This window comes from Pituophis catenifer, unplaced genomic scaffold (genome assembly GCF_029215685.1).
Source record: "Pituophis catenifer annectens isolate HBS135680 unplaced genomic scaffold, rPitCat1.0.hap2 SCAF_12, whole genome shotgun sequence".
Classification (NCBI taxonomy): domain Eukaryota; kingdom Metazoa; phylum Chordata; class Lepidosauria; order Squamata; family Colubridae; genus Pituophis; species Pituophis catenifer.
In genome coordinates this window covers 11,117,685-11,137,516 of record NW_027256892.1, presented here as the reverse complement: position 1 = coordinate 11,137,516, position 19,832 = coordinate 11,117,685, and the positions used below count along the sequence as shown (strand labels likewise).

General features: G+C 40.1%; 1 protein-coding gene across 11 annotated transcripts in view; it reads right to left on the bottom strand.

Annotated features, from left to right (window-relative positions):
- The window catches only part of CAMK2B (calcium/calmodulin dependent protein kinase II beta), a 214,818-nt gene that overhangs the window by 51,779 nt on the left and 143,207 nt on the right, over nucleotides 1-19,832 (bottom strand). For 7 of the 11 annotated variants that reach the window (XM_070952293.1, XM_070952298.1, XM_070952299.1 and 4 more), the window contains exon 6: nucleotides 7,050-7,122. In XM_070952293.1, the coding sequence (XP_070808394.1) occupies nucleotides 7,050-7,122 (73 nt within the window). Of the gene's footprint in view, nucleotides 1-7,049; nucleotides 7,123-17,125; nucleotides 17,199-19,832 lie in introns of all 11 variants that reach the window. The other 4 variants (XM_070952294.1, XM_070952302.1, XM_070952297.1 and 1 more) reach the window with 1 other exon arrangement.

Below are 19,832 nucleotides of genomic sequence, written 5' to 3'. Positions count from 1 at the left end.
ACTGAAGAAGCTTCTTAGTTGAGAAGCAAAACATCTTCAGGGAAAAACAAAGAAAATCCAGTTGCCTTTGAAAAAAGCTACTTTGGGACAACCATGATCTGGATGACTGAGAATGTCTAGCTCTCAGTTCTTCATACTTTTTTTTTCTGCCCTGAAAGACCTAGATACAGCTTCTTAACTATTGTGGGATGGCTATTTCTTCAGAGGCATGGTTGTTAAGGAATGGAAACATATTTCCAGCAAAAGGAAAAAGTCCCCTCTGCAGTCCTGCTACAGTTAATGAACATCACTTTCCACTAGGATTTCACAACTACCTTAGGCTTCAGTTCAACACTTTCAAGACAGAGTGCTTCATTAAACTATAATTCCCAGCTAGGAAACTCCAAAACAAGCTGGAACATCTATTTATAATCCACCCTTAGAATGAATGGGAATTAAATTCGTTGTCTAACCCTATTGGTTCAAAGACAGCTTAAATAATACTGAATCTTGGAACTAGCATTATAAACTCAGGCCAGGGTATTTCCCGGTGACACAACATGTTTCCTGGCCTTTCTTTTTTCCCCCAATAAGCAACATCAAATTAAGATACAAAAGCAATGCAAGGAAGCACTTCCGCCCTACAGTCATTGGCAGACACATCCTAGAAGCTCCGTTAAATGTGGAGGGAATCACATTTGTAACAAACTACTTTATTATTTATGTACAATACCAATAAGACCTTTCGGAATAGAAGCCAACATTTAGCCAAGTTACTGTACTGAATATTTCTACATGTAGCAGCTAAGCAACTCAGAGGTCTGATTTGCATATTGCACTAACCATGCTTTGTTCAATAAACCTTAAGTGGTTGGATTTATACTTCATACTCAGTTGGAAATCAAACTTCCTAACTACAATGGTTGGTTTCACAGTACAACATAAACTAAAATCAAAAAGGCACATTATGTCTTAATATGATATATGAAGTCTTTGGAATTATCTACGAATCATAAAATAGCCTGAGACCAATGTAGCTGGTTGGTCACACCTTTTCCTAGTAGACTTCTAAGTCAACTTGAAAGTCCCTTTGGTTCTACTTTATGGGCAATTTATAGTTACTATTATAAGTCAAGATAACTATTGCACTTTATTGATTTCATACAAATATCTACTGTATACAGTTGTTGACTAATCAAGAGTGAAGGTCAACAACCATTAGGAAATTATGTCCACTGAACCTTTGTCTAAAAAGTAAAACTTAGCTATAAGCTATAAGTATAAAACAGTATTACTGAACTCTACACTAACTTTCACAGTCCATTAAGAATTGACAATTATACTTTATCTTCATTTAGTGATTTCATTCTGATTCTACTTTTCTGCAAACGGCTAGAAAATGAACTGATAAATTCAGTTAGCAAAAATTAAAGAGATTTCATTCATAAGCACACTTAACTTGGTAGTGCGTTCTATTATAATCAAGGAGGACAAACATGAAGAAAAAAAATGCTTATAATTTGAATGATGTGTTTTCTAAGGGTCTATGACAATTCGCTGTGGCCAACTTGCCATGGCCAACTCACCACGGTCAACTCACCAAAGCCAACTTGCCACGGCCATCTTGCCACAGGAGAACTCACTGCAGGACAAGAATTACACTGATATCAAAGAAATGGTGGAATAGAATTGTTAAAGAAAGGATGCAAAAGGGGGAACAAAATGAAAGCTGAATGACAAAAATAAAAAAAAATATTTTAAATAATGAAATAGAATTGTTAAATTGTCCCGCAACGAATTGTCTGGTGGTGAATTGGCTTTGGCGAGTTGTCCTGCACCAAGTTGCCCGTGATGAGTTGGCTGTAGCAAGTTTGCCACAGTGAGTTGGCAAGTTTGCCACAGTGAGTTGTCCCATTCCCCAATACCACACCAAGCAGTGCATCTGCTGTTCAAGCCATTAAACCTTACTGTAACCAAAAATCTTTTTGGCACAATGTGGTTAATCTAATTAAATCTGTAGGACTACCATGTTAATGACTCTGACAGTGTATAAGGTCACTCAGTTTAGTTACACCTTTGTGTAAACTTCTATAGAATCATAGTGGAAAAATGCTTTAATGTAACGGCTGAGATCCTCCATGATATTCACCACATCTATCTTCTTTGCTATTCCTCTTCAATGAATTCAAAAAACTGTCTAATTTTATATATTTATTAAATTAATTTGCCACCCATCTCACCAGTGTGTGGGTTTCAAAATTTTTTACTACCAGTTCTGTGGGTGTGGCTTGGTAGGCATGGCAAGGAAGGATACTGTAAAATCTCCATTTTCTCCCGATCAGCTGGCACTCAGGAAACAGATAATAGATGGGGGCGGGGCCAGTCAGAATTTTTGCTACCAGTTCTCTGAACTACTCACAATTTCCGCTACCGGTTCTCCAGAACTGGTCAGAACCTGCTGAAACCCACCTCTGTATCTCACCATGCCTATCTCACTCCACTGGGTGGCAGAGTAGCTGTGTTCATATATGAATAACAGAGTTGGAAGGGACCTTGGAGGTTTTCTAATCCAACCCCCTTTCAGGCAAGAAACCCTATACCAGTGATGGTGAACCTTTTTGGCACCGAGTGCCCAAACTGGAATGCGCATGTGCATGTGTATACGCCAGAGCGCTGGAAACTTGAAGACCAGCTGGCCAGTGCGCATGCATGTGCCAGCCACCTGGTCTTTGGGTTTCCGGCATGCATGTGCCCACAGAGAGGGCTCTGCGTGCCACCTCTGGAATCCATGCCGTAGGTTCACCATCATGGCCCTATATACCATTTCAGACCAATTTCTTCTTAAAAACCTCCAGTGATGGAGCACCCACAATTTCTGGAGACAAATCATTCCACTGATTAATTGTTTTGTCTATTTCTCCTTAGAACTAGGTTGCTACTCTCTTTGATTAGTTTCCATCCATTAGTTTCCATCCGTTGCTTCTTGTCCTGCCTTTGGAGAATAGGTTGACCTCCTCTTCTTTGTGGCAACCCCTGAGATATTGGAGCACTGCTATCATGTCTCCCCTAGTCCTTTTCATTAAAGTAGACATACCCAATTCCAACAACTGTTCTTCGTATAGTTTAGCCTCCAGTCCTTAATCATCTTTGTTGCTCTTCTCTGTGCTCTTTCTAGAGTCTCAACATCTTTTTTTTATCATGGCAACAAAACTGGATGCAGCATTCCAAGTGTGGTCTTTCCAAGGCATTACAGAGTGGTATTAACACTTCAGATGATCATGAGTGCAAAGTGTTTTATATTTTAACTCTGAGTTTGAAAATAAAAAAAATTAAAAAATCCCTTTTAAAAATTTATTTTTCAGAAAAATAGTGGAGAAAGTCTTCCTTGCCACAACTAATTTTTCAAAGCACCCAGTTATTATGAACACTACGGTAGATATTAGGAGATAATGGGTCACTTCCAGATTGAGTTATCTTTAGAACAAACTGAAGGAAATGAAAAAATTGTGACTAAATTTAGTCCCCTTGATTTTAGTTGGTCCTCTGGAAATACTAAATTTAGAACTGAACCATTTAGGCTGCATTTCCTCGTACATCTGCATAAAGTAACACCACATGAATATTTTCATTTATACTTTATCTTTGATTTGCATAAGAAACAAAATCTGCATTAAAGGCTTTGTTTAGTCGCAAATATCAGAGTAAATATATTAATAGATACGCTAATAGATATCCTTTTGTCATAAAGTATGAGTACACAAGTGTGAGTTATTAATGCAGGAACCTTTCTTGTCACTACAGGTAGTCCTCATTTACTGACCATAATTAGGACGGGCAACTCCATCATTAAGCATTGTGGTCACTAAGGGGAAAAAAACACATGACCACAGTGACCTTACAATGCCACTTCCGTTTCCATTGCTAAGCGAATCACTATGGCCATTAAGCGAAACATCATGTGACTTGTGATTTCACTTCTCCTTTCTCCATTAATTCTGCTTATTGGAAGCCAGTTGTGAAACTTGCAAATGGTGATCATGTGACTGAGGGAAACTGTGACACTTGTAAATGCAACAATTGGTCACAAAACTATTTTCTTTCCAAGTGTTGTATCCTTCTACAGTCACTCAAAGACGGTCGGTAAGCGAGGACTATCTGTACACTCTTACAGATTACCATAGGTGGATTATCATTGGCACTGTATTATCCCAAAACTGCACACACAAAAGCCCCTGCCTTGGAATAATAGAAGCTGGTTTAAAATTGCACATCTCCATTTAGAAAGCAAAGGGAATACCCCTATGTTATCCCATGCATGTGAAATCACATTTTATCTCTCAGAGATTTTATTTTAGCAACCATGAAGAACCACAAGCATCTTCCATACCGAACCATGTTACCATAGGCAAATCCTTGGCAGAAGCTAAAACTTTTCAACCATGGAATGGAAAGCAAAGGTTTTTCCTACTTAAGCAACATTGTCCAAGACTCTGGAGATATTTTTGCATATCTTGCCTGTTAAGAGTTTAGGTAGGTTTATGCACAAATTTTATTAGGCATTTGTGAAGGCAATTCCACTGCAAGCAAAGCCAACTGCTCAAATAGACCAAATAATTTTGAGGCATGGATGCTTTGCTTGACTCCAGAAATGAACCCTCCAATTAGCTTGACACCCCAAACAATTGAGCCCTGCTTATGTTGAACAGAAAGTTAAAGATGTTAAACAATTTTGCCAGGTTTCTTTGTTTATTTCTTTTTTTAAAATCTTAAAGGTCTGGTCAAATTCATGTTCCAAAATCTTAACAAGAAATAATAACCACAGAAGTGGAATGAGAGGGGTAGCCCAGTTCTTTTTTTATAAAAGACCAACAGATACAGACACAGAACTTTTAAAAAAGAAATTCCCAGCACACAGAGACAAAGAGGGGGGTCTTGTCAAGGTTCCCCTCCTTTATTGCCACTACAACACACCCAGACATTGCTGAACCTTAACCACCCATTAAACTTATCAAATACGATCTCTTTATAACACCCCAGCAACATCTCAACCCAAAGGAGTGTTATAAAGAGGCCGGACAGGGAGTGTGCCACAATCAGAAACCCAATACAGGAAAACTCACAGAAATAAATCATTTGCACACATTTAAACCAGACACAGAATGCATGCACACTTCTAGAAGAAAAGAGATTACAGCTGCTCTGTCTATAAACATTACTATGTGAATTAAAGTCTTGACCCAGACATCGAAGCACAGGAAGAAAAAAAGTTGGAAAGGGTGGGGAAATGAATGGCTAAAGGAAAGTGGAAGAAGGCAAGGAGTAAGTAAGTTGGGGAACCAAATGATAGTTCAAGTTTGCTGAAAATATTGGGATTTGGCTGTTCCTATGTCCTACCCTATGGACTCCCTGGTTGGTCCTCCAACAGCTACCCAGAAATCAGCTCAAATCCACCAAACTGCATGAAAGTGCAAGGATAAAAAATGCCATGCAAGCATGCAGAAAGGAAGGCTTTCTTACATGGAGCCCCAAAGCATTTGGCAATGCTGGGAGAGGAAGATATACAATTACAGAAGATATGACAGGATGGATGGATGGAACTGGAAGGTCTCCACTGTATTAGGAGATGATCATGAAGTATGGCAGCTCTCCTATTAAGAAAACGTCTTGCAGTCCAGGACTCACTGGGGACCGTCTTTTGAAGTTCTAACTTTGTACAAGGCAGTGATAGCAAAGAGTAGTTTTGCTCCAACGTGGCCAAGAACATAGAAATACCTCTGAGGTCTTTCGCATTCCAAGATTTGCCCAAGTGGTCCAAAGAAATCTGCTAGGCAGTCTAAACTGCACTTGTACAATCCATTGGTTGTGTACGGTCACACAAGCTCTAGAATTTAGGTATCCTGGATATATAGCACTCCTGGTACCTTACAATGAATTCTTACTAAACATCCTCCTTCAAGCATGTTCTATTTGATCTCTAAATTTCAATGAAAGATGCAGTCTGTTGTTTTATCACTGAAGGGAAATTGTTGCAACTAATTCTTCCATGTTCCTGAAAGCTAACAACCTCCTAGGTCCTGAGTTCTGCAAAACTCAGAACAAAACAACTTGGCTTCCCAGTTATACTTCTGCAGCTTGGTAAAGTAAAATCAAAATCATTTGTCTCTTTAACATGTAGAATCCAGATTATTTTGGCCTTACTTTTGCTCAAGGTGGCAAATTATTATGTTCTTGATTTACTGGTAAATGTGGGGGCATACTTTGCCTAGTTTCCTGGTTTATTCTGAGTTTAGGTATCTTTCTCTTTTTTAATCTGGACTCTTAGGGCTCTAGAATGCATATTACATGGGAAAAGAGGGTGGGTGCATATCAGGGTGCATATGTGCATGCACTGCGGTGGGAGTTGGGAGAAGGTAAGCTGTAAAGCACACAATTCTGCAGTTTTCAGATGCAAAAGAGATGGAAAACAATGCAACCCAAATCAGCAGTTTGATGTAAGGATGCTGTGGGGCAACATGAAGATCATAGATCCCATCTCTCTAGGCAAAACAAACCAGCTTATCATGAATTATAAAGTCAGCATAGCTGGGTCTTCTTCAAAGCCTACAATCCTGTTGTGCTGAGGTCCTGCTCATTAACTTCTAGATGACCTCTAAAGGAATAGAATACTGGGCTTGATAGCTTTTTTTGGTCTGACCCAACAGGATTTACTTATTCTAATCACCTTTAGAATGACGGTTTCACCCAGTGCTTGGAATGTTAAGATGATAAGGTTCACCAGGCAGTAGATCTCCCCTATTTGTCCAAGCCAGGCTAGATCACAGGAAAAAACATACAACACAACTGCCATTAAATTAAGCTGATTTCTGATTAGTCTGTCAGAGGGATGACCTAATAAACCCAAGATCAAGAAACAAATTGCACAACTATCTAAGGACCCTGGAACATGTTTTTCAGGAAATTTAGTCTGAACCATTCAGAAGTGATCCAACTTCTTTTTTATGGAAGTTAAAAAAAACATGCAAAGATACAAAGACGGACAGACGGACAGAGCAGTGGGGAAGAAAACTCACCTTGAGGTCTCTGTGGACGACCCCCATTTGGTGGCAATGGAGAACAGCCTCCAGGATCTGCTGGATGCAATGACTGCATGCAAACACCAGGGGGCGTGTTAGTTCACGGTGAGTGGTAACAACCGCACAGGCTGGTGGGTGGTGGGGTGGGTGGAGGGAGTAATGCAGGAAAAATAAGGAAAGGGAAAACGGAAGAGGAAAAAAAGGAAGAGGAGGAAAGGAGGGCATGGGAAATAAAGGAATCTGATTTCCTCTCTGCAAGATGAGAAACCCAAGTTACAGATACACACTGTGGGAAAGTGAAAGTGCAGCTGAAGAAGAATGGGGGTGTTGCCTCCCCCAGAGAGGGAGAGGACCAAGAACTAAGAGGGACTGAAACCCTACCAGCCAAGAGACAGAGCTTACAGCAGATAGATGTCTGAGACTGCAGTCAAGAAAGGCAGAAGAACAGAGTCTTCTGGTGGAAGGGCCTGGTGGCTCAGCAGACTAAAAGCATTGTGATTAACACCAGCTGTCTGCAATTACTGCAAGTTCGAATCTCACCAGGCTCAAGGTTGACTCAGCCTTCCATCCTTTCTAAGGTAGGTAAAATGAGGACCCGGTTTGTGGGGGCAATAAGCTGACTTTGTATAAATATACAAAAATATGAAGGCTATTGCTTAACGCATTGTAAGCCGCCCTGAGTCTCCGGAGAAGGGCGGCATATAAATCAAATTAAAAAAAAAAAAAGAGTCACTAATGAGATCATAGGAGAATGACGGCAATCCCAGCTTCTATCTTGATCTGGACATAAAGTTCCCAGGAACAACAAATCAAGCTTGCTATCAGTATCCAGCATCTTTCAGGCACCCCAAAATCCAGTGCACTAACATCTGCCCTGAACCCCCTATGTGCAGCAGCTGTCGTCAGTCCCCTTCACATACCTTCACTGCAAAGTTGGGATGGATCACTGTGGGAAATTAACACGGAAGCCTCCTACTAGCAGGGATGTTGTAATGCTCAAAGCTAAGAGATGATTCTCCACAGTGGTCCTCTCAGATCTTTTAAGGTCAACTTGGTAACCAATTGCTTGCGGTCCAGTATCTTTCATCCTCAGGAAGATACTGGAACCGCTTGGATTGAGGGGACTGTATAGGTAGTCCTCAATTTACAACAGTTCGTTGAGTGACCGTACAAAGTTACAACGGCATTGAAAAAAGTGACTTATGACCATTTTTCGTACTTATGACCGTTGTAACATGCCCATGGTCACTGTGATTTACATTTGGATGCTTGACAACTGATTCACATTTATGATGGTTACAATGTCCCAGGGTCATGTGATCCCCTTTTGCAACCTTCTGACAAGCAAAGTCAATGGGGAAACCAGATTCACTTAACAACCATGTTGCTAATTTAACAACAAATGTGGCAAGAAAAATCGTAAAATGGGATAATACTCACTTAACAAATTTCTCACTTAACAACATAAATTTTGGGCTCAGTTGTGGTCATAAGTTGAGGACTACCTGTATTAGGTTTATTCCTGGGCAGGGTGAGATACTTCAGATTTGTTATTCACCCCTAACCCTTACAATCCCTTCTATATAGTTCCAGGAGACATTTTCAGAGGAATATCAGTCCATTTTGGAAAACTGGGTGTTCTGATAGGCATAAAACAAATCCATTTCTTCTGCCACTGAGCCATCACTAGATAGACTGTCAGTAGATTATCTCCAAATAGCATTTGGAAATGAGACCAGACATCTGCAGAAGACTTTGCTTAAGGGAAATGAAATTTTCAGTTGTCCAAGTCCAATCAGCCCAGCCTACAATTTCCCCAAAATATACTGATGACATTGCGTGAAAATCAACCCACGACTGTGACAACTTTCTAAACATTCTCTATCAATATTCCTTGAATTAAGTATATTAAGCTTCCAATGGATTTAATGCACCAATGTTTGTTCTTGAAATAATTACACTCCTAAGATTAACAATTAAACAGGTAATCTTTGACTCTACCCCTTTTGGTGATATTACTGGATGACTGCTAGGCTCATGTAAAAATGTAAAGAAAAAAAAGGAGTATCCCGCTTACCAAAGGGGATATACCTGCTCAGACTATAAAAGGAAGTTTCAAGCAAGACTGAAGGAATTTCTCAACTATTTCCAGTCATCTCATTCATGATAGGACAATAGCACTAGCTTTCGTAACAGGTAAAGGATTTTGTAATCAGCATATAGACAATTTTTTTCTTTAAAAAAAAATGCCATTAACTACTGTGGTAACCAGGAGTCAGGAAAAGGCTCCAATTTTCCTTCCCCAAAACCCATTTCCACAGAGTATACAGTAGCAAGCCTACAGTAGCAATATAATTTGGTCAAGCAGTTGCAAGGCAGTTCTGACTTTCTTGGGTGTGTATCAGTCAATCTGGCACCCAAAGCTACTCCATAAATATGCTGTATTTATTCCGTGTATTTAGTGCAAATACACTGAATGTCCACCTAATAATGAAATAGTTCTTACTCAGGGTAATTTATCTGCAAAGTAGGTGTTAACAAGAAATAGTAATTCCTTCTTAGACACTATTGATATATTTATTCCTAAAAAGTGAATGACTAAGCTGATCTAAGGATAGAGTATTCAAGTCCTGCATCAGTTGAACTCTGTTGATCTTTAAGATTGTGCAACGCTCAATCTTCCTCTATACAGTTCTGTTGTGTGTGTGTGGGGGGGGGATTATTGTCTAAAACTATCACAAAATATACAGTTGCTATGTTCCTCTTAGAACCAATGGCATTTTTATGGAGGAGGATATATTCTTTTAAACTAGTGTTTCTTAATCTTAGCAACTTTAAGATGTGTGGTCATGAAGCTCAAACATCTCAAAGTTGCCATGGTTGAAAAACTTTAATTTATACCACTATCTGATAAAACAAAAGGATGGGATCAACCTAGGACATTTTTTTAAGAAACATAAATTTTAAATGACCTTTTATTTGCCCCTGGGAAGATTATTCTACTCACACCTTGGAGTGTCCTCCTTTTTTCTCTATAAATAGAGTAAAATGGCTCTTGATTCCACACTGGGCTGGAGACATCAACCCCTGGTTCACCTTTTTTTGGCATTATGTGCCATTTTTAAAGACAGAAAACGACAGAGTCCTAAAACTTGTCCTTTAAGTGAAATTGCAGTGGAGAAAGGACTCAGTCCAATAACACTGAACTCATCTGCTAGTTGTTGTAACTTTTCCATTAAAATATATTTGGTTATTTTGAGACATTCAAAAATGAGTTCAGGAAGCTATCAGGCTTAAGTCTCCTCCTAGGGTTAGACCATTCCCATTTTGTTTTCCTGGAATCACTGCAAAGAGTTTGTAATTGTGATTTTTTTTTACTTTCTTAACTGTATTTACCCTATCATCCATGTCCAGCTAGCTTTTCATATGGCTCATTAAAACAAGTCAGTTATAAAACTACAATGTAGAGTCTGACTATCACAAGGACCCAATTTTCTGCATCAATAAATCTCCCAAATTATATTCTTGATTAGGTAAGGTATTGAGAAACCTACATTATCTCAGTATTTCTTTTAATTTACAACTTTATTTGCCTCCTTATCTTTCCTAATTTGAGTTAGGACATATGCATGTGTTTCCTCTCATTTTATTCTCAGATCAGTTTTATGTGGGAAACTGGACTGAACAAGAATTGGCCAAAAGTGACCCCATGAGCTCCATTATTAAGTACAGACGTCAACTGGGTCCCTGTCCAACTCTCATCAACCAGCATGATAATTTCTGGGTTAGATTAATAGGAGTTACAAATTCAGTGTTTTTGATAAGCACTTGGTTGGAAAAATTTGGGGCAGGGGATTAATATGTACCCTGATATGTACCCTAAGACTGCTGAAGGCATCACATCTCCTGTTTACCAGCAACTACCGCTTCTTTTTTGTCTTCTTCTGACTTCTTCTTTCATTGAATGTTCCCTCCATATACTAAATCCTTCTTTCTTGCTGCATCTGAGATCAATAAATTTCCTTCTCCGTTTTATGTATTAAAATTAATAGTCTATTGAGAAAGAGGGTGGGAAAACTGAAACAATTTGTTGCTTTGATTGAACACTATTGATCTATTTGATCATTTCAAATATTAAATTATATGCTGGAAGAGGTCCGGGGCCCTATTGCATTGTGGGAATGACCTTGGAAGACGGGGAGAATTCACAGCCAGGAGAATAGTAAAATAAGAGCTTAACCCACGGTTAAGGAATGTTGGAGTGACAAACATCTCAGAAGGGACCCTCCTTAATTACTTGTGCAGTAAAGGTGGCGGGGGAGAAATGTACTTTCAGACTTGCAAAATTCTGTTAATATAATCTTACAATAAAGTAGAATTAGTCCATTGGATCCAGCTTCTTGTCTGGACTATCTCGCTAGCCTAATACTTTCCTGCCCTCTTCAAAAAAAGCTCTGCTTATGAAGACTGAATTACTACTAAAGAAAAGTGCAAAGCCAATGTTGTAATCAAACAGCTGAGTTGGAAAAACAGCAGTACAAAGAATTGTAGTTCTGAAAAAGGACAAATAAGACAGGTTAAATATGGACCCATAGGACAGAGATATAAAACCAGACATGAGGCAGAGAAAATGGATAGGAAGACCTCTTCTCTATGTGGTAAGGACCCAAGATCATCTAATAGATCTGGAAGTGAAAGACTCAGATCAGATCACAGGAAGTAACTTTTTTGCATGGGATACCTCAAAGCAGTGGAGACAGCAAGTGACTACCTTGCTGGACCCTTCAAAAAGGAATGTAATAGATTGAGGGAGTTTATCAATAGCTATTAATCATGATATATTTTCTGACATTATGCAACTCCCATTCTATTTCAGCTGCTACGGAACTGGAGGATACTGGTGTGCTTATCTTCTTCTTGAAGACATGATTTCCCATAGTCTTGGGGGGGGGGGAGGAAATCGGCCAAGACAGGTTCTTTTGAATTCTTATATTTTACTCAGTGGTGGGATTCAGCCAGTTCACACCACTTCGGGAGAGCCAGTTGTTAACTTTCTGAGCAGTTTGGCAAACTGGTTGTTGGAAGAAATCATTAGGGCAGAGAATCGGTTGTTAAATTACTTGAATCCCATCACTGATTTTACTCTTGGCAGGATCTGGTTTCTTTCAAAGGAGGAGACTGTGAACAACTAGAGTTGCAGCATTCTGCAGCAGAAAATATATAACCATTTTTTTCTTGGCCGGCATCAAAAAAGTCTAAACCTTCCTATGGCTATTCAACAAATGCACCTTTTCAATACAACTGCAGTGATGTTTCCCCTATTACAAATTCGTTGTTGGAGTTTACCTATATCTGTAGCCTAAGGCAGACATACAGATCCCTGCTTGTTATAGGGATTCTGAAAGTCATGTGTCTTGTTGAACAGATCTAAATGTTTTGCTAACAGATCTCAAAATATCAATGAGATTTTAGGAAATGACGTTTGTTTCATGACAAATTGAAATGTGCTCATTTTTTACATCCCAGATGCAGAAAAAGTTTATTTCTGGTGTACAGAGAAGCATATTTTAAAGGGAGCATATGAAAATAGCTTTGTTAAAGCGCACTGGTAAATATACACCCACAGATACCCAACTTGGGTTGTTCATGGCTATGTTACAAATCATGCTTAAAATCTTTGCAGTGTTGAGGATTATGGAAAGGAACATAAAACTATGTCTTATTATGGACCTGGACCATTAGTTGCTGCAGATCTGTTATTTGCTACAGAAAAAGGTAATAGATACATTAGCACATGGCAGCATATAGAATGCCTTAATTGATCTCAGACATGAAACAGCATTGGCCCAGTTTGGGAAATGGGACACCTCCAGGAAAATAGCAAGGGTTTATGCTAGATGGGGAAACCCCGTAAAACATCCCAGAAGAAAATGGGACAAACCATTTCTGCACTGTGGCCAAAAAAAGTACATGGAGAAATCCGAGCCATTGGGAGATGAGCTTGATTTGATCTCTGTAGAGGCATATTCTTTAATGTCAGCTGTGGGCTTCTTAGGAAAGCCAGAAAAATACTTCCTTTAGGAAACTGGAACATGGTACGGTCAGGATCCAGAAATAGCACTGTCCTTTTCTAAAGGCTAACTTGGCAGCAGCCATCTGCACATTATGGAAAATGATGCCAAGTGTTAGAAGAGCTTTGGAATCTAGCCCAGCACATGTGAACATCTTTTTTGAAGCAAGTCAATCTTGTGACTACAGAAGACTTTACTACCATTGGGAGTTGTATTTAACACCCATAGTGGAGGTTTGGTTATTATTTGAGACACATAATTAAAATATCTTTTTTTCTGCAGATTCGATGAGAGGCGATACCTCACTTGCCACCCGTCAACTATTCTTAATTTAATAGCAATAGCACTTAGACTTATATACCGCTTTACAGCCCTCTCTAAGCGGTTTACAGAGGCAGCAGATTGCCCCCAACAATTTAATGCTTTCAATTTAGGTGCCACCAGACTCCAAGACTCTGGAAAGCTCACAATACAGCAAATAGTAAAGTGCTGTGTGAATAATAAAAAACAAAACAAATACAGAACAAGAAAAATAATAACAAAACATGGGAAAAATCTATTAAAAGGTGCTCCATCTACCCTAGTTCAAGGTGTGGGAAAACAGGTACCTTCAAGTCCCTTCAGAATATCACTAGGATGGGAGCCACACAGATCTCAGGGGCAATTTTATTCCAGAGGGCAGGCATCCCATCAGAGAAGGTGCATTTCCTGGGTCATGATAACACTGACTAATTGAAAGGCCCCAGAGTGGATTGACCCTGTCAGGTTGTATTGGCTGGACAGACACCATGGGAGATAGGCTGTCTCTCAAATAACCGGGCCCTATGCCCTGTAGAGCTTTCTAGATCATAACCAGGCTTTCTAGAACTTCATCTCCCAGAGGTTCTCAGTAACCAAGGTACATCCTGAGATCAACACATAAGTAGAAGTTGCCTAGGGGTGATGTAGTCCAAGGCTTCAGCCACCCAGATACTCAAGGCAATGACTAAGGACATGGCCAGGAGATCCTCGTGGGGCTGGGGGGGGGGGGAGGACGACAACCACAAGCTTCCTCTGGAATCCTACTGGCTCTACCAGTAGCTTGAAGATACTTGCACTTAAATATGTTTAAGATGTAACTATTTGCTCCCTGATGTTATATGGGCTTTTGCTCCTCCTGAACAGAAGGAGAGAGGACACCAAATTTCTATTGGTTTATGAAATAAAATAAGCTTTACAAAACAGCTTCCATCTAGCTCATAGACCCCTGGATATATGTCTCATGGTGATAATTTCCGCCCTTTTTTTTGTAAATCACATACACAGAGTCAATGGTATCTAAAAGACTCTCTAGACCACTGGTGATGTCCTCATGTAGATGTTACAATAGACTTCTAACCCACACATGGCCAGTCTCCCAAATCCTGTTTTCCTACTCCTTCTGAAATTCTCAGTGCCAAAATTCAGCATTAAAAAGACAAATTACAGTGCTGTGAGTTTCCACTTAAAGAAAGAAAAAGCAATAAAATAGATGCACTAGAAGGGGAAGCCCAAGTTTTAAAATCTTAAATATGAATGGATGGAGGGCTGGAAATTTCTCTGTTCTAAAGATCAGTAGAGTCAAAATTAGAAAAAAGCTGGCTTGGGTGGGGGTTGAAAAGAAATCAATTGGGGTCAGGGGAAAAATTTCTTCAGTCTGCATTTTAATGCCAACTAAATCATTTTTTTGAAACTTATATGAGAACTGGAACATAATGATAAATGCATTTTTCAAAATATTGTGACAGAGATTACAACTTTAACAACACATGTAAATAATCTCTAGGATGGAAAATTGCATGCACGCAAAAGTATTTATGAAGAAAAATGCACACACAACTGCATACATTATTTCCTACATTCATGAAATCAGACAGAAATGCAACAGCCTAAATCTGAGTTTGGCAAAAATGAAAAACAGAGTGAAATGTAATTCAACATGCACAACCATTCCCAGAAGCATTTCATTCTTGGATTTTGTTTACTCAGTTCACTATACTTTATTCCATACAGTTTAAGAAACAAATTAAGAAACATTCAACCAAACAGATGGTTAGAAGATCACAGAATGGGGGAGGGGGCAAGGATATTTGCCAGACTGGTTTATTTGAATGTTTTTGCTAGAGCCAGACAGTATCTAACAAACAGAATGGAAATTACCTTTTTTTGGGAGTTAAGAAATGGTCTCTGAATGGTTGATTTAAGAATCTGAAGAACACGACCTGCATCTTTGTACAGCTCCCTTATTGGACACATATTTCACTGAGCCCTGGAAAATCCTTGCTTCCCCAGCTACCACTCCCCATATCTAGTCAAATGGAACTGGTAACAGTGCATTCAGGTGGGTGGCCTGGTTTGCAAATGAATTTCAGAAACACAGTGACATGCTCCCTCTTGGCCATACTCTGTTCTCTGGAAGCCCAAATGCAAGCTTAAAGATGGTGATAGCCATTGCATCTTTGTTCTCTTTCAGGATGGTAGAACAAAGGTCAATGTTTCAACTTTCCTTGGCAGAAACCAATAAGGTCTATTTTCCATAAAAGCTTCCTATCCTTTCAAATAGTCAATTATTCCAGAGATTTTTCCAACATTCTGTGCTTTTTATCAACTCAAATGAATCTTGTACAAGATGAAGCCCTCTTGACTGAGATGTATGGACTGTAATCCGTATGCACACATGCAATATGTTAATATCTATATACTTTGTTCAGTTCCATTTCTTTAGAGCTGACTTTAAATCACTTCTGTCCTCTTCACTGTATGACACTCCTCACTCAAAGGAATTAGGATTTGACTAGATGTTTTGTTTCTTCAATGGCTATTATGCCAGAGCTGCCTGTTCAGAATGGATTCTGACCTTTGAATGAATCTTTTCCCCCCTCCTCTATTCATTCAAAAACGGTCAAGATCTTGCTTGTGATCCGCTTCTATGTTCTCTTCTCCTCTGTCCCCTATAGATTTTCAAGGAATTTGAAATCAATTGGAGAGAAATCAATTTCTTTTAATTAGATTTCCCTTCCCCGTTCTACAACAACTTTCAGAAGCTGGGATCCTGAATGAGAGAAACCACTAGGTATTTATGTAATAGCACCACATTCTGAGTCACTAAATAAGTCAAGAAACTGAAGCTCCCATCAATATTGTGCATAATGCACTCCAAAGCAATGAAATTTAATTTAATTTAATTTATCGCATTTCTATGCCACCCAACTCCCAAGGGACTCTGGGCGGTTTACAGCAAAAATACAGAAAAAGAGTCCACAGCATCCCATTTCCTGTCACAAAGCAAAGGGTTCAAGGGAGGCTGGCTTAATGAGTCCATTGTCTAAGAAAGTCTAATCTAGAAACTTTTCTCGATCACCAGATAGACTAAACATCCTGAACCAGGCTCTGGGTGTTCCTTTATTTGCACCAATGGCATGCACTCCAGCCCAACCACAATCTGTATTAATTCTGATCTTGAGAGGACGTAAGATGATGCTTTGGTTCCAAAGGAAAAAAAGGACAAGAGTTGGGAAGAAGCAACTGTGGTAAATCATCAGTGTAGACCAGGAAAGAGAAAGAGGGAGAGGGGGAAAGAGAAAGAGCACACACACAAGCACAAGTGGAAAAATGAATGGATGAAGCATGCCACATTGACTTTGCCTCTTCCTCATTTGCCCAGAAGGGGTTGTTGCCCCAAGATAATCTGGAACTGGGAATATATCTGGGCCTGTGTGATGATGTGGGAGGGACATCCCAGATCTCCTACCTGCCTGCACCCATCTGACCTTGCTGGAGTGTTGCACAGAGGAGAAGGATATAGCCATGCAGATTCAAGGTGGAAAGAAACCATCTCTGAATAATTGCCCACCCCATATGCCAAACCAGAAAAGGAAGCTGGCACTGCAAATCCCCAGACCTGGCCAGGTTTAATTTATTATGGCAGTGCCCTATCCTCCCAACCCCACATTCTAAGAGGGTGAAAGGCATATGTATACTGACCTTCAAATCCCTGTGCACAATGGCATAGTGGTGAATGTAAGTTACGCTTTCTAATATCTGATGGATACAGTGACTGCAAAACAAAACGGGAAGGAAAGGAGAGGAGAGAAGGTGGGTGGGGAAGAAGGGGGAGGTCGACAACAGGAGTTGGGAGGGCGAGGAGGAACCACACACAGAAGAGGAGCAGCAGGGAGGAAGGAGAGAGAGAGAGAGAGAGAGAGAGAGAGAGAGAGAGAGAGAGAGAGAGAGAGAGAGAGAGAGAGAGATGGAATAGGACAAGGAGGAAGGATGGAGAGATTACCCAAACAAAGTGGAGTGGAGACAGTAACAAAAATATGCATGGCAGGAAATCAAAATCAGGGATTCCAAAGGAGTGCAGGGAAGGGAATGATCCACAGGACAGACAGATGGACAGACAGAAAGGGACAGGGGACAGGGGGAGATATGGGAGAACGAGAGAAGGAGAGAAACAATGTTGTGAAAGCTCAGAGACCACAGCAGGGTTATCACAAGATGAGTGCAGGTCAGCGACTGTTAATGGCACCATAAACTGTGCCCAGTCAGGGTGTGAGAATAGGGAAGCCAAACTAGGCAGCGGATTTCCCCTTCTCTTCCAACCAAAGATGTTTAGGAGGAGTGAAGTGGTTGTGCAAATCAGCCCAATATTAAGGGTGAAGAGCCTTCCCCCCCACACTTCTAAAAGAGACACTTGGCATTCAGAGACCCTTTAAGGGGCTGTAGTTCAGAAGGCATCTGAAAAGAGAAGGGAGAAACAGTCTACCAGGTAGTGAAGGGAGGAGGAGGAGGAAATCCATAAATTTGACTTTTGCATTTTTTTAAAAAAAATTGACTTTTTTTGTCAAAAGCACCAGAGGCGTTCCCAGGTTGAAAGGATTATTTTGTGACATCACAATTGCCCTGGGGATGCCCAGTTGGAGGCTCCTTTCATGTCCCTGGCAGGAGCTGGAGTGAAGGACGAGAGCTCAACCCCACCCCATGGCAGCTCTCGGGTCTTGAAAGCTGGCTTGCTATTCTCCTGCCCAGTGTTCCAATCACTCGAGCCACCGTGGTCCTATGAATTTGACTAAGAAGCAATAAAAAACACCTTAGTCATGACCTGATAAAGTAGGGGCTTCTATATCGGCAAACTGTATTGTCTAACCGTGTCTACAACCTCATCAGCTGCTCTTTGTTTAGATTTCCTTCTGAACAGCTCACCTGGGTCCAGCTAATGTAGCACTATTTCAATTGGGAAAGAAAGAGAGACACTTCCATGTGTCCATAGAAAAAGCTAGTAGTGACAACATGGTTTTGGTTACCCATGGGACATAACATGGAATAAGGGATTGTTCATACTTGTATATCAGGGGTATCAAACTTGATTTCATTGTGGGCCTCATCAGGGTTGTGTTTGACCTGGGGGGGCGGGGTGGACACAGCCAGGGTAGGCGTAGCCAGCTTGACTTCACTCCTGTCGGGGATGCCGCTGGTGGCCCTAGTGCTCTGCCAGCAAAAACAGGCTCCCGAGTTCCATTTTCGTCTGCACAGCTGTTTCCAGGGCGGCCCCACGGGCCAGATCTAAGTAACCCGCAGATGATCTGGCCCCCAGGCCTTGAGTTTGACACCCCTGCTGTATATGGACAAGACTCGAGGTAGGTACCTCACTCGAGCCCACTGACTGAGACTCATCAGCCCAACCTAATGTTCTGAGTGTAGATTCTTCCTCTTCGCCTCTTTCAATCCTAACCTAATTCAATTCATGCTGTTCTAGGTGCTACCACCATGCTTCTCTGGATCTGTCTCTCTCCCTCCAGGAATCTATTCATGGAAATCCTAATTTGACCCATCAGTGCCCCTTCTTCCCCAGTCCTGTGCTTCTCATATGGGAGACCATTCCAGTCAACCTCTGTAGTTCTATTAGGATTTTTGTAGATAGCTCATAAGAAGAGCTAAAAGCTACATGTAGACAAAAAGAAAAAATCCTTAAGATAATTTCTTCCGGCAAAAATTGCTAGACAACAGTTCTCAGAATTCTTTTTAGCTTTCTGATGGCTTTTTGATGATCTTTAGCTTTCTAGGCGTGGCAACTATGTGCCATATTGAGCAATGCTGATAAAATTCTTATTACTGATTTGCATAATTTTTCTGCTAAATTTGCAGCTATTGATACCTTGGTATGGTAACTGTCTTCAAGATCATATTCATATTTGCATTCCAGCACTGAGGACTCTTTTTAATACCTCTCCCTTGTAATAAAGAGAGTTTAGATCAAATATTCTAAATAATTAGGTGGCATCAGATCACATCCTTGAATGTACTCCCACATCAAATATTTCCTATTAATAGAAAGACCAGTCAGTTTTCTCCCAGAAGAAAAATGCTGATATTAGGCATGTTCCAACACATAATCCTCCAGCTACAATATGTAGTGGTATAGTCAAGGAAAGGCTGTACAATCTGGTAGTTCTAAATATGTGCTTTAGTTCTATCTGGTGGGTCAGGCTTTACTTTACTTTACTTTTATTTGATTTGTATACCGCCCTACTCCCGAAGGACTCAGGGCGGTGAACAGCCAACAATAAAATACATACATACAAAATTTAAAAAGCAGAAATAAAATCGAATTAAATAGTTTGGCCCAGACAGATTAAAACCCCAATCAATTTAAAATAATTTAAACTTTGAAGATTAAAAATATTAAAAATAT